At 40.1% G+C, this 15,416-nt stretch overlaps 1 protein-coding gene across 3 annotated transcripts in view; it reads left to right on the forward strand.

Annotated features, from left to right (window-relative positions):
• afap1 (actin filament associated protein 1) overlaps window positions 1–15,416 on the forward strand; it is a 103,028-nt gene that overhangs the window by 33,771 nt on the left and 53,841 nt on the right. The window contains exon 1 of one of the 3 annotated variants that reach the window (XM_012861486.3): window positions 4,170–4,503. The exons of the other annotated variants lie outside the window; for them this stretch is intronic. Within the exon in view, the coding sequence (XP_012716940.2) occupies window positions 4,467–4,503 (37 nt within the window). The 5' untranslated portion in view covers window positions 4,170–4,466. Of the gene's footprint in view, window positions 1–4,169; window positions 4,504–15,416 lie in introns of those variants that run through there. 3 annotated transcript variants of the gene reach the window in all.

Raw genomic sequence — 15,416 nt, forward strand, 5'->3', positions numbered from 1 at the left:
AGTGGCTTCCTCACCAACAGGCCCCAGGTGGGGAGGATAGAGAAACTCACATCTGCCCCACTGATCCTCAACACTAGAACGCCGCAGGGTGGTGTATTCAGCCCTGCTCTCTTCACCCTCTGGTCTGCCTGACTGCTCTGCTATCCACCCCAGAAACATGGCTGTTAAGTTAGCTGACGACACCACTGCGATGGGTCCCATCTCCAACAATGATGAAACCATCTACAGAGAAGAGGTCCACAAATCTGACACAGTGGTGCTTCAGGATTAACCTTATCCTGAACACCAGGAAGACCAAGGAAGTCATAGCAGACTACAGGAGGACTGAACACGCTCCTCCCTGCATACAGGGGGAGGTGGTGGAGCGTGTGGAAATGTGAAAGCCCAGGAGCATGTGAAAGCTCCTGGGCATTAACATTTCCTCTGACCTCTTCTGGTGAAGAAGGCGCAACAATGGCACTTCTATCCCAGGAAATTGAAAAAAAAAAAAAAAAAATATATATATATATATATATATATATATATATATATATATATATATATATATATATATATATATATATATATATATGCCTCTCACTTGTGGAATGTCTGACAGGACAAATTGCTCCCTCCCCCAGTCTCCAACAAGTTCCACACTGGAAGTTTGCAATCCTGAAGGAAAACAAAAAGTATTCTAGCATCAGGTTACCTCAGCCTGTTCCCTATCCCTGTCCCCCAAAAACGTCTCAGATGGACTACTGAGCTAATGCTGTCTCTTTCTTACCCCGAGGGAAAGGGATGAGATTTTCAGCCTATGGCAGTGGTTCTCAGTCCTGGTCCAGGGCCCATTGTCCTTTAACTTTTAGACATGTCTCTGCCAGCACAACTGATTCATATGATTGCATTTCCTCCTCAGTGTACCATGAAGTGCTGCAGAAGCCTCTTAATGACTTTTCAGATAGGTGTGTGGCACAAGGGGAAACCTGACACAAGTAGGACACTAGGCCATGAGGACCAGGACTGAGAGACACAGACCTGGTTTGTGTAAGCAGTGTACGCAATGCGGCTTAAAGTGACATTGAAGGCTACACATACAAGCCAGAAAAAACAGAGAAAGCAGAACTCAATCACTACTTGAAGGGGGCTTTGAATTATTGATTCTTAAATCTTTGGAATGCACTTGAAGAAGATGAGAAGCAATTAAACCTTTTAAAGTCTTTTCTCCTACTTGCTGTTATCTCAGAATCTATATTCAGGGTATATTTAATTCAAAAGCTTCAAAATGTGTACTCTGATAAGTTACAAGTCTTAAACAAAACAAAATGAAACTTCAGGCCCAGCACTCGCATGGTTATCAATCGACATGGATGAAGGAAAGTGGACGTGATTGTGCAACGTTTAGCAGCTGCAGTGCAGCCTCAGATCCATTTCTTGTTCCGCTGTTATCAGTCATGGGTTTTTCAGGATGATTCCAAGCAAAATTTGTCTGAAGTTACATGTGAAAACACCAAATTAAAGCGTAACTATCTGAATTTTAAGTGTTTATTCACCATTTACTAGTGTGTGTTATGTTCAAGTTTCTATATTTTACTAATTGTTCTAAGTTTAGAAACCAGTTAAAACTGTATAGGTTCATGGTCACAGTTCTCAACTAAATTTGGAGTCCGAACAAGAGCAGGTTTATTTTCCCTTTTTCCTATTTTTTAGAATGAAACATCTGCAAAAGTTAGTTTATTATAATGTCATGCAATCTATTAACATACCAATTATTTCCTTAGGACTCTGCTCACATCTTTATTACTGTATTGATAAGGATGTATTTCCTGTGAAAACTGCATTTTAATATGGGCAGATTTACAAAAACGTCTCTTAGTTTCCTGCCTTTTTCCCTGTTTAACTATTGGTAATCAAACTAAGTCAGAACCTGTGAGCTGTTTTCATGCAGCCATTGTGAAGGCCCAACAATATTGTTGTTCCTCTTTGACATCCGTGCTATTTTTGTGGCTGCACTTATTGGACAGTTGCTACCTGAACAAAGCTCCCTCTCTGTGCCAAATGTAACTGGCATGCAGATGTGATGTGTGCGCCAAGAAAGCCGCGTTTACTTGCATCATAGAAGCAGAAAGTATATCCACTGTAGGTGAGATTTTCTAAGAAAATTCAATGCACTCATTTGTAATATGGAGAACTGCAGCTTGTTAAACAATGCAATTTTAGGCAGTGATGCAGAAATCAACGTTGTCAAGGATGTAAAAAAGCAAAAATAATGTTTTAAGGAGTTTCTGAAAACATTTTTATATATTTTTTTCTTTGTGTAAAATGGGAAGTAATGTTTATAAATATCAAAGCAATAACTATGCCAGGCATGTATGTGAAGATGTCCTGTAGTCTCTGAATTATCACACATGCATGTGGTCAAGGCACTAGGTTAAAGGTGAAGCCATGACATCACTGTTTCCTAATCGCTGCCTATTGGTTATCTGAATGAAAATCCAACCTACGCAAGCATCCCTCCTCATATGGGCTTCTAAATTTTCTTTGGAAACTTCAAGTACTGTGTCTGTAAAGTATCAAGGAAAAAATCAAAAACCTTCTCAAGGGCCCTAAAAACAATAATGTGACTTGCTAAAGTCTGACCTTGCTTATCAATACAAATGCAGCTCGCGGTAAACAGCAGGGATGTTAAGATTAACTGATTCATACAGATAGAACACATACACATACGACCCCAGAGCATCTAAAGACGAGTGGGGATTTCTTTTTGATCGCGTCGGCGTCGGATGTTTGTATCGGTGAAATCCTGTTCATTTAAGCAAAAGATGAAAGAGACGTTTGTGAATGAACAAACGTCTCTTTCTCTGCAAAGAAGGGCCCACATCCATTGAAGCTCCGCTGCTCGTATACTTTGAAAATGTCTGAGAGTTGCAAGAAGCATACTGTCTGAAAAGTTTATGAGAAGAGGCAGAAGACCACAGAAGAAAGAAATAAGACCAGAGTGCATTTTGGAGATTTTTACACACAATCTCCCTGAGGAATGGAAGAGCAGGTAGGATGGTCTAGTGCATGTGCACTCATTTAAAAAAACGACTTGGGCGTTTCTTACCTACATTTTCCGGGGACTGTTCGTCAGGCTAATAAAAGCTAGCATTAGCTAATGTTCATAAGATTTATAGCTGCATTGATGCACGTTCAAGAATTTTATTGACTTTTCTATGGTGCTCTCAAGAATCTGTCACAAATCTTGTTTTGGTCTACAGAAAGTGCTCAAGCTCCACATAGTGGTAAAATTTTGCTTATTGCTCCTTTGAGTCAGGTTGAGTCGACCACCACCTGACTTGGTGGTTGGCTCCCCCTAGTGGCCTGGTGTACTTGCATTTTTTTTTGTTTTTGACCAAATGCGCAGCTTTTTAAAAAAAACTTGCTGTTTTTTGGTACTTGCAACACTTTTCATTTTGCTCCTATCTCTTTTCTGTTGTTGCAGTCTTTTTCTTTTGCAGAGTTTTTCCTCCCGCATTTGTTTATTAGTTCCTTTGTGTGTTTTGGAGCTTGCATAATTCTTTTTGTCTGTGTTTGCATCACTTTTCTTTTGCAGCGTTTTTTTTTTTCTGTTGTAGGGCATTCAGTCGTTTTAGTGCATTTGCACCTGTCAGCCACCGTTAGTATTGTTTTATTTGTTGGGCGTTCATATATTTCTGCTTTTATTTTGAATTGTGTCAGTTTCGGTCCTCCATATTTTACTGGCTTCAAACCAGATATCCAACCCTGGTAACATTTCAGTTCATTGCCATCAACAAATGAACCAGATGGGATGTTTATGTCGAGTTCCTTCCATTCAGTTAAAGGAATTCCCTCTTCCTGAGCATTGAAAATTATTTAAAGTAAAAAAAAAAATCCAAACACTACTTTATTTAAAAGGGGACAATGTACAGCTCAAACATAAATGTCATCATGTGATGGCTGTACAGATTATAGCATAAACTAATTCGCATCTGCAGTCCCTTAACAGATAATCAAAAATTTTACACAAAACAATGATAAAAATTAAGAAATATTATTAATTCTATTGTAATCACACTACATAAGAAGACACACATGCACATTTGTTTTTAGTCAGGTGTTCAACTTTCCCTCTGGCAGTCCTTTCTCAAGTAAACAGGTCGAAAAGAGATTGATGAGCTTGGTTAAATCCAGAAGTGTTCTGTCCAAGCAGGCAGCAGTCAGTGGGAGTGGGGAGCAGCGGGAGGTTTGGAGGAACAGAGAGAGGAGGAGAAGTCAGAAAGCAGAGGGAGGGATCAGAAAGATCCGGAGAAAAAAGTTTCAACGGAACAAGGGAGCTCCAGCTGCCGGTTCGACGGAGAGACAAGCGTCAGAACGAGGGAACCGATCCCGGCCGTGTGGATTTGTATCGCTTTTCTGGAGTCGGTGGGTTGGCGCCTGCTGCCGTGTGTACGTGGTCTCGAGGATTAGATGAGTTGGAGCTCGCGATGAGGAGCGAGCCCGTTCTGTTCGCTTCCAGCAGGGGTGAGTAGCCGCTTCTCTTTCCTCTGAGCGCTGCAAAAGACGCTTGATTTTCGCTTTTTCTGGGTCAATACCTGAACCCAATGACGGCCATTTTTACAGTCACGGCTGTTTTCACTTAATCATCATCCAGTCAGACCAGCCCCCTGTTGAACCCCACGAAGAAGTAGAAAAGTTGCCTTTTACAGCCACTCTAGCGCGTGCATCACTCGTTAACGCACGCGCCTACGTGGAGAGGGCGTCGGTAAAAGGTGTGCGGCTGCTTCAGCGGGCTGCCAGGGCTTTGGCTGGAAGGGGGGAAACAGCTGACCCCTCCTCAACGTCTGGGGCCAGAGTCCTCTCAGTCCACCGGTAGCTGAATATGGATGCCTAAGATGCAAAAACAAAAAAATAAGTCAAATAAACCTTTAAACTTTGTTTTCCCTGTCTGTCACCTCTGCAGTAATGTATCACTTTGTGTTAGTTATGTCTGGGTCTGGTTTTCATCAGTTCTTTACCTTATCTGCCCCAGCTTAAAAACATCAAGACACAATTCAAACATCCCTGCTGACGTACAGCAGAAGCGTTCATATGCCATTACATTTTCACATTTTGTATGGGTGTGCATCAGACACCGCAATGTTTTAGAGCCCTAGTCTGTTTATGTTCCGATGACCAAAACAGGAAGCCTTGCAAAAATATTTGTTAAATTAATTTATTTTTAAATGGTCCATATCAAGGTAGAAATTTTACATATGCCCCATTATGAGTGATGTGGCAGTTTGGCTGCTTTTTTTGCTGGTATAAATGATATATTTTGCTATGGCAATGAAGCCTAATTAGGTAGCCTACTACTGACACATTTACACAATTGGCATGATGAATTCATAATCTAGCAATAATTTCACAAATCATAGTTTACTGTTTGTGTCACTGATACTGAACCAGGTAATGGTTACTTCCCCAAAGTCAAGTGACGATGGTCATTGCATGTTCTATAGCTTAATGAAATCACAGAATCAGATAACAGTTGTGACAAAATCATGTAGCCTACCACACAATCAGTCAGGCTGTGCCAGCGAGGGCAGTGAGGGCAGTGAGGGCAATGCAGAGACACCTCTGGTACCTCACATCTGAAATAATGCCTCTAGCACTCTTCAGCGATATTGTGCCTGCTGATGATAAACGAGCACTGGTGGACAACGTCCTAGCAGTGAAACCTGATGTTGAGTTAAAGACGCCATAGCGTCGCTTCGCAGCACTCTTTGGGAACCCAGGATTCCTGGAAAATACCAACCATACAACGACTGTGCCTCGGGGTTCTTGCCAGCGCATTTCAGCGCAATGGACCGTTACACCGAAAGTTGTCAAAGTTACGCTGGAATTAGACCGTTATGCTCATGTTTTATCAGTTCTGAACTTTGACTAGGCCATTCTAACACATGAATATGCTTTGATCTATACCATTCCATCATAGCTCTGGTGGGATATTTAGGGTGGTTGTACTGATGAAACCCAAACCCCCACCCTAGTGTTCTAGTGTTCTGCAACCTCTAACAGTTTTCCCCCTGGATTGTATTAAGCTTCATCCATCTTCTCGCTACCTTGGACCAGCCTCCCTTTCTCTGCTAAAGAAAAAAGCCCACAGCATGGTCCCTCCAACACTATGGCACACCAATGGGGATGGTGTGTTGATTGTTTTTCAAGGTTCTTGAGAAAAACGGTTCTTACCCAGCTTCTAACGTTTTTGGAAGACCTCTGTATTTATAAAAAAAATAGTTTGGTTTTAGTATCACAGCACTGAAACTGTTCCCTTAAGGGTTTGCAATGATCGTATTATGGCTGTTGACTGCTCTTCTGATGCTTTTAGATCTAAGTGCAACATTTAACCCTGCAGGTCATGCTTTTATCAAGGCGTGAGCATTGTTTTGGCATTAAAGGAACTGCTCTACAGTGATTACAAAAAGGAGCTTCTTAGTCCAGATAGATTCTTATTCCTCAGACTGCAGCACCTCTTACTTTGGGAATTTCACATAGAGCCATCCTAGGACCAGTCTTATTTTCCGTATATAGCATGTTGCCCCTAGGGTCTATTTTTAAGAAATATGATATCTCTTTCCACCGGTTTGCTGATGACATGCAGGTCTATCTGCCAATGCATAAGAAAATCAACTGTTTTAATATGTTAAGAGACCATCTTTGACATCTCCTTTTAAGAAAAACAAAAAAAAAACAAAGCAAATCAGGTCAGTTGTTTAGACTTTTTTCAGTGATGACTTCTTGCTAAAGTAAATCCCTATTTTTTAAGAATCAATCCATGTTTTTATATCAACTGGTTCAGATTATTATAATCCTATTTATGTCAGTTTAAATTAGTCATCCCCTCACCGCTTGCAGTTTGGCTGATAATAACTCCAGTTCTTCCCTTCACAGGCTTCCTGTTTGTTACAGGATTGATTTTAAAAATATTTGCTGGTTTTTACAGTTCTTAAACCCCATAAGGTGGTCTTGTCCCATCATATTTAAAGTATCTCATAATGCCATACATCCACAAAAAATCTATATCTATCTTTTAAACTGATGAATTCTTATATTCCTAACTTTTCTTTTGTTTAACTATCAATTACTTTGTTCTTGCTGTGCGTGACTTTGGAGCATTTATGTAAAGTGCTATATAAATATAAATAAAGTTGACTGTTGTCCTTCTCAGCCATCTTATGACATTAATATAACCTTCGTCTCTAGTATTTTACATTCTAGGTGGCCTTATTGTAGATTTAGCTCCACTCTGTTCCCAATAGCTACCCTACATAGTCCTGGCGTGACAGTACAGCAGCCCCCTATCTTTTCATTTCTCCTGCCCGTGGGCGTGAATGCTGTTCCACAATAACAGAAGCAGTGCTGGCAGCTGGAGGGTATCAGGTGGCCCAGCGGTGCTTCTCTGTCTGGTGTTTGGTGCAGAACTTACAGTCACCCATTGTGCAGGAGCAGTGGTGGAATCCCAGCTCAGTGGCTCACCAGCCTGTGTTGGTGTTTGCCTTCGTTTCAGAGCTCAATTATTTTAAAACTCTTAATTGGTAAATGTGAAATATTGACTTGCATCAACAGAGGAAGCTCATGGCATAAGCAGTGATGGCCAAAGGTTTTAGCTATAAAATAAATGGTTGATTGTTAACATTTTTAATGTTAATTTAATTGTTTCTATAGGATTTAGTTGCATTTTTCCAAACAGTGAAATTGTATCTGTTTGTGGACCAAATCCTGTCTGATAGTGACAATTCTTATGTTGTTGGGTTTGATTCTTTTTTTAAATTTAAAGTAATCCCAGGTTCAAAACAGAACTGGGATCTGAGTGTTCTGGCCACTGGTCCAATATTTCAGTGTTCAGATGCGCATAAGAGCTTAATAACATAAGAGCATAATAACTCTGGTGGAGTACTCTTGTGTTCATCCCTGTACTGACCGCAGAAATTCAAGCCAAGCCAACTTTATTTATAAAACAGCAGGCACTGACCAAAGTGCTGAACAAACAGAGTGAATGATTAAAATAGATAAAACATTACAATTTAGAACAAATAAGCTAATAATTAAAAGTATAAATAAATATTCCCAGTAAATGTAGCCACATGAAATACAACACTGACAAGAAGAACATAAAATTGATTAACACCTCATGCCCGTTCAAAAGCCATAGGAAAAAAGTAGGTCTTTAAAGGAGCATATAGTGTAAATTTCAGTTTTTGCTTAAGTCTGCCCTCTCTGGCGACATGTTGAACTGAAACCAGTGTTGCCAGGCAGCAAGAGCACGCAGCGCGTCACATCCACGCACATGCCCAAAGAACGCGGCCCAAATCACCATCTCATAAACTGACTAATCTAGCCTATATAGGCAACTAAATAGAGGGAAACTAATTTTATACGGTGGGCAATTGGGAAGGCATGTATAGGGAAGAGAATAAATAATATTTAACTTCAAAACGTGTACCATGCACCTTTTAAAGCAGATTTAAAAATGTCTGTTAAAGAGTCTTTTCACTTTAAGGTGTATGCAGGTGCACTCATCCTCACCTGGCTTCATGTTGGTAAGCTCCTGTAGTTCACTTTCCAGACCTTATAAATCTCTCAGCTGTATACTACACACTGGGATTTCTGTACAAAAACTTAACTGCTAAGACTCACTTAGCCATTTTTCAGTTTTTTTCTTCAACAACCACGTTGCACTTTTCCTCGTATCAGCTCAGTTTTAGTCAGGCTTATAATTTTGAGCTACTTGCTGATGGGCTGGTAAATAGGTGTTGATTAAGGGGCACCAAAGGATGGTTATTTACATACCTCCTATTCACAACAACTATCATCTCAAGGCACTTTGCAAAAAAAGTCAATTCGAACCAATCATATAGACAGATTCCAAGTCCATACCTTCCATTGATACCAGTTATTAAACAATGCAGTCAATTTTATCTGCAGAGAGGAAGTGGCTGGATAAGATCATTAGGAGGGCAAGCTCTGTCCTTGGATGCCCCCTGGACCCAGTGCAGGTGTTAGGAGACAGAAGAACTGTAAAACAAATAACACTTATGGACAATGTCTACCACCCCATGCATGGAGCTGTTGTAGAGCTGAGTAGCTCTTTCAGTGACAGACTGCTGCATCCTAGATGCTCTAAGGAGCGCTTCCACAGGTCCTTCCTTCCAGCTGCTGTTAGACTTTATAATCTCTGCTGCTCACAACAGACTCTGTTTACATCATGCTAATGGTTGCACAGGTTCTCATTCAACCATTAATTGTTTACAGTGTTTCCCAGATACCAAGGTAACTTCTACATACGAGGGATTCTGCTCCACTATCATATTTGCTTTTTATCATCTACTCTTGGAGTTTATTTAGAGCTAATTTTAGATTAGACTAGTTTGTTAGTTTTTCCTTCTTCTTGTCATTGCTGATAATTGTGTGTAACTGTGTGTGTGTTTGCCACTGTCACACCCAAATTTCCCCGTTGCGGGACAATAAAGAAATCCATATCTTATCCTAGTTTATCAATAAAATTGGTTAAAAAGTTCTCTATTGAAAAAAAAGAAGTTTTCTATCGAGTCACTGATTTGTGGCATTCGCTCCTAGATGAGCATGAAATGAAAGTGAGCATTGGCTCAGTGACTTTGCAGCGATCCCTCATACTGAGCATGTATGTAGGGAAATTGGAAAAGAAAACTCCCCTTGAACAGGAAGAAACCTCAAACAGAACCAGAACCTGGCTCAGTGTGGTTTCACAGAATTTGGATCAGCCGAAGGTTTCACCTGCCTTTTGTGGACTTCCTAGTGGGAGAGATTTACAAAAGTCATGGAGTGGAAATGCCCACATACTCTGGAATTACCCAGCTGTAATTGTTTTTTGGACGTCCCTTGGAAACAAGATCTTCTGTTCATATTCCTTTTTCCACATACAGAGCACAGTCCGAGCAAGGATTCATCCCCAGTATGTAAGCCCACTGTGGCTATGGGATCTGGCCAAATACCTAAGTCATTACTGTTAAAACATGGCACAAAATATCCTGGTTTCTTTTATGCATCGATATGCACTGTGTGCACAATTATTAAGCAAGCTGCAATTGTAAAGATTTGTTTTATGATTGAACAAACGCAGCAGTGTATCCAAAGTGTTACCAAATGGCATACCTGAACGTTTGAGAAAGAAAAAGTCAGATTTTGGCTGGTTTAGGAGAATGTATGTGGGGGCAGCATCTGCTAAAATGAGCCGAAACAGTTTTGAATGCACCTCTACTTTGGACTTTATAATGTGCCAGTGAGACGTTTTGTCCCCTCAAGTAGAAGGAAACTGGACGAACACACCTCTACTCTGGCAGCTACTGGCTCCTTAGCAGCTAATGCTAATGCAGAGTATGTAAACGTGTAGCTGGGTGTTTGCAGCAGTAGTCTGATTTGTCTGCTTAAGTCCTCACCAGCTTGTCAGATGTGCTGGACTACAGGCCTTGTATCAATTTGTTTTTGGCAGGCCAACTATAATAACACATAATGGTTTATGCTCTCTGGTTTCTAGCATCAGCATGGCAAACCTCAGTTAGAACCTTAATTATATGTAAAGCTTCAAGTAGTGTTCTTTAAATAGAAAAAAACAGCTTCCAGCATTCTCTCTGCTCAGTTAAACAGTATAAATGCTGTTTGCATTGTTTGTTCAGGCTTAAGACTTTATCTTTAAAAGGTAAGCAATGCGGCACACGTTCTGTATGTGTTCATGGGAGAGAGATACAATGATGACACTATTGCAGCTACTTAAACAATCACTAATAATGTTGTTTGAGCTAAAGTTAAATAAACTTTGATATAGCAAATAGTAATGATAGAACAATTAGAAAATGTTCTATCCCCTTTATGTTTCCTAGGGGACTCCAATGTGGGACCCAGGGCCTTATGCAACCCCTGAAATTGTTTTGTGTGACCATCGAACCTAGTTCAAGATCCAGCAAAGATGAACATCTTTTGTGATTTTTAGGGGCCTTTAAATGACAATATCTTAAACAGAATTTATTGGGCACAATACAATGAATTACAAAATTTTTTATAATAATTGCCATTTTTGTTTGGGATAAAACACTGCCCCTGAGGGCTCTCAACATGGCGGTTTTGGCCTGCTGTGCTGAGAGTGGCCTTTACCTGATTGGTGATGTCACGGTTTTTTTTTTTTTTTTTTTTTTTTTTTATAAATACTCTGATACTATTTTCTTGAGTAGATGGGTTATATAACCTTTGTATCAAAATATTTTACCTATACAACGACAAACTGGTAATTTCAAGGGTGATGCATCCCTCTGAAATATTTTTTTTCAGACAGATCTTATGTTTAGCCCATTATGCCTGAGATCTGAGACATAGAAGCTGACTAATAATAATGGACATCTTGATATTTGGTCTTGATCTCTTTAGGCCACAGCCTCCTTAGTCACACAATTCTTCATATTCTTACACATTCTTCATAAATTAAGGAATATTAGGGACAATCCTGAGCATCCTCGTCCTCAGATTACCATACAAAAACATGTCCATCTCAACTATGATAGCAATGGTTGAAAGTGATACATCTTCCTGTTTTTCTTAGAAGTCGCTTCTGCCAAACTATCAAATGAAGATTGTCTAAATTCCCTAACAGAAGATTGTGAAAGTATTATACATACTTCTCGCTAGAAATGTCATCAGAGTACATATACAAATGTTGAGTTTTCCACATAACTTACAAGGAATAGCGGTCATGTTCTTTCTTTCTTTTTTTTTACTGGGAGAAATTCAATAGTGACATGACCGGGTTAGAAGACAATGTAAACAAATAGGCTAAATAAAACTTAGGACTGAAACGGTTTAAAGAGCCAAATTGTGACACTATGTGTCCACCTTTGGATCAATGTGGCTACAAGTTTTTCAGTGAGGTTGGGTTGAATATAAACAGTAGGGAGGTTGGCATTTTTGTGAAGAATTTATGGAGTAGAAAGAAAAAACGGAGGTTGTAAAAGTGCAATATAGCAGCAAATTACAAAAGAAATGCATACATGAAAACAAAGTGCAAGCTAGCATTGTACCAAGGCAGCCATGCACAGCGCCATCTTGGCATCTCTTTATGGCAACAAACATAGCATTTTACATCCTGATGTGATAGAAGCACGGAACCCCGTGACGTCATGGAGTTTGCACAGAGGCAAGAACTTGCCTTCTGCTGACAGTTCTCACTTTTGGTAGATAATTGTCATGACATGACTGACTTGCCACGTGAAGGACTTCCCCATCTTCAAAAAACTTTGGAGCCAAACCAGAGATCAGCTGCATATGTAGCCAGTGGTTAATTGCCTGCAGAAGGAAAAGTTGAACCCAGATCTTTGAAGGAGATTTCAATTTCTTTTTTTCTTTTTTTTCTTTGCCTTTCACGTCCTGTATCCCAACTGCCCAGGAAACCAGCCGAGGTTAGTTGTTTTTGGATCTGAATGATATTTTGGCCAAAATGTTCAGTATCAGGATCATCTGACCAGGGCACCTTCCTCCATACAATTTGGGAGTCGCCCATATGCCTTTTGGCAAACTCAGAACATGCCTTCTTAATTCTAATACTAAGTAAAGGCTTATTGTGGTCCTCTGGACATATCTTCCAGTCTCTATAAAATCTATTTTTTACAGTGTGAACAACAATCTGCTCAATGCAAATGTGTTCAGCAGCAGCCTTGTTCAGTTTCTGCATTTCTGATCATTATATTATTATATTGATCATCATATTAGATTGGGCGACCAACTAAAGTAAGTTTTTAACTGAGTTGGAGTTTAACTGGTGGACATGTTTTGATTCATTGGTTTGTACTACAGAGTTGATAGAAAGCCTCTTGCACAGAGCCAGTTTGTGTTGGGGGTTTCCTCGGGTTAAAGGGGAGTTCCCCTGCCACTGTCTCCACATGTCTGCTCAGTATCAGGGATTGGTGCAAATGACTCAATACAATCAACTTCTTCTGTTGATTTATTTTTGTTCATGGTCAGGGCATGCTGCACTGCAAAGTCAGCGTCTCAGTGCAATTGTGGGGGTTTCTTGGATAGAGAACCTTTCACCAACTGGAATAATAAACTTAATTAATCTAACTGCATCGTTTCATAACTAAAATTGAATTGGAATGCATTTCTCTCAGTCTGTCTATATGATTGGAATGAGCTTAAGGCAGTTTTTATGGTGCCTTAAGACATTTGTTGTGAATTGGCATTGCATAAATTACCCGTAATTGACATGATTAAATTTGCTTGGCGTCTTACCAAGCTAAGTTAAATTATGTAAAATATTTGATTTGCATAGAGCGGATATCGGTGTCCTGATGTTGGAACAAGACACAGGGAAATTCCACTCTGTTGCAAAGAGTAACTTACCCCACCCCCAGTCCGCATACCAGGTGACTGCAACCTGCTTTCGTTCAAGCCAATATTTTGGCAAATTTCATCAAGTGCTTGTAATGCCATGTGATCCGTCTTTGTCCATCCTGTATGTCTGCTGCTGACTCAGGAGATTGCAGCCTCAGTCGTTCAGACTTCTGCTCCACTCCCAATGTAACATGAGAATTGTGATTTTATAGCAATGACAATAAACTGTAATTGATCATCTCTATAAACATTTTAAACGGATCATTGACCTGTTGGGATTGTTTAATTTCATGTTATAACTAGTCTCTCCACCATTGTTGTCACCATCTCATCGGTATGAGAAACATGTTTGAACTTATGAAAAAATACATTTGTTTAGTTTGGTTTCTTTGTACAATCAACATACATCGGCCAGCTGATAATGTTCTTTGACATTATTGCGTTTTTTTTTCTTTTTTCCTGTATCGGTCTCGGCCGATACGTGAATACGTTCGCGTTCTATTAGCAGATTCAGCAGCCATGCTTTGAGATCACATGAAATACATTGCCATTCCCTCCCTGGCAGAGAGCGGCTGCCAATGTTGTAAGACTGGGTGCCAACAACAAGTTTTTTTTGTTACTTTTGATATTGTCTAATTTTGCTGTATCTGGCCTTTAAAATTATTTTTCCGTCTCACTGTGAACAGCAGTGTGTGTCCATTTCTGTGTCTAAAAACCCACGTCTGATCTCCAGCTGTGTGTGTTCAATCCTGTGGAGAATCATATATTCATAAAAATAGTTACCAATCACTACTAACTTTACCTTAAATAATGTCTATACACTGAAGCGGTGGTCAGTGTTTTTTTTCTCCTCCCCATTGAACGAAAGAAGCTCTATTCTCGTTGTGACACCTTCATTAAGTGCGAGCGATGCGCTGCCATAAGAGTCGTGACGCATGTTTTTTCTTTGTGCCTTTCAAACTGTGGTCTGAAGCTGATTGTTCATATCACCTCGCTTAAACGCAAGTTTTGAGACTTGTATAACATTTGTTATCATTTTGTCATTTTTATCATGTTAATGGAAAAGGAAAAAAACAAGAGAAGGCTGCAATGATTCTGCAGCACATATCGGGTATCGGTCAGACTGATGTCAGGATAATCGGTATCGACCTTAAAAACATGTATTGTCGATCTCTTATTAAGGTGTACTGGTGTAGGCTACTTGTTGTGGGTTGGTTTTATTGTTTATGGGTGGGTTGGTAAAAATTGATGGGAGGAGGGAGCTAAATCCAGGACAATCATGGAAGAAAACCTATTAAAAGCTGAAGAAGACTTCAGACGGAGATGGAGGTTCACCTTCCAGCAAGACAACAACCCTAAATATACCACCAGGTCTTCTCTGGGATGATTTAGGTCAAAGCATATCCTTGGGTTAGAATGGTCTAGTCAAAGTATATGCCTAAATTCATCTTAAAATCTATTGTTTTTTTCCATGACTGTGTAGGTATATGTCTTTAATAATGGTTTGACCTAGAATGTTTCCAGAATTAATATAATTTTTTTAATGAGGCTCTCACTTCTGCAGTTCAGCTGCGGTTCCAAGGCCAGTCAGAGAAACCACTTTCCGCCAGCAGAAGTTAGAATCTCTATGCCGGAGCTTCTCTACAGTCTCCGTCGGCCCCTTAACCGCTGCTCTCTAATTATCTTTTCAAAAGAAATACCAAAAGGAGTATCCTCTCTCTGCCCAAGCCTGTCTTTAGCTTGCTTGCGAACGTGCCCGCTCTCTCCCAAGCTCGCACTCTTAAATCTTCTGAAAGTGTTTGTCAGTGCTGGCCTATCCCTCTACATCCACAAGCCTTTCTTCTTCCCCTCTTCACTGCAGATCAGGGTTTTACGTATGTGTGTTTGTGGTCTGGAAAACATCTGCTCATATGGCAAACCACCTGTACTGTTCGATAGCAATCAGTTCCCGCTCTGTAATGTTCGCTTGGCATGGCCAGTGGAATGAAAGGGGTGGGGGGTGGGGGGGAGAAAGTAACAAACCTCATAATTACAGCCCTGAG

Source organism: Fundulus heteroclitus, chromosome 14, assembly GCF_011125445.2.
Source record: "Fundulus heteroclitus isolate FHET01 chromosome 14, MU-UCD_Fhet_4.1, whole genome shotgun sequence".
Lineage (NCBI taxonomy): Eukaryota > Metazoa > Chordata > Actinopteri > Cyprinodontiformes > Fundulidae > Fundulus > Fundulus heteroclitus.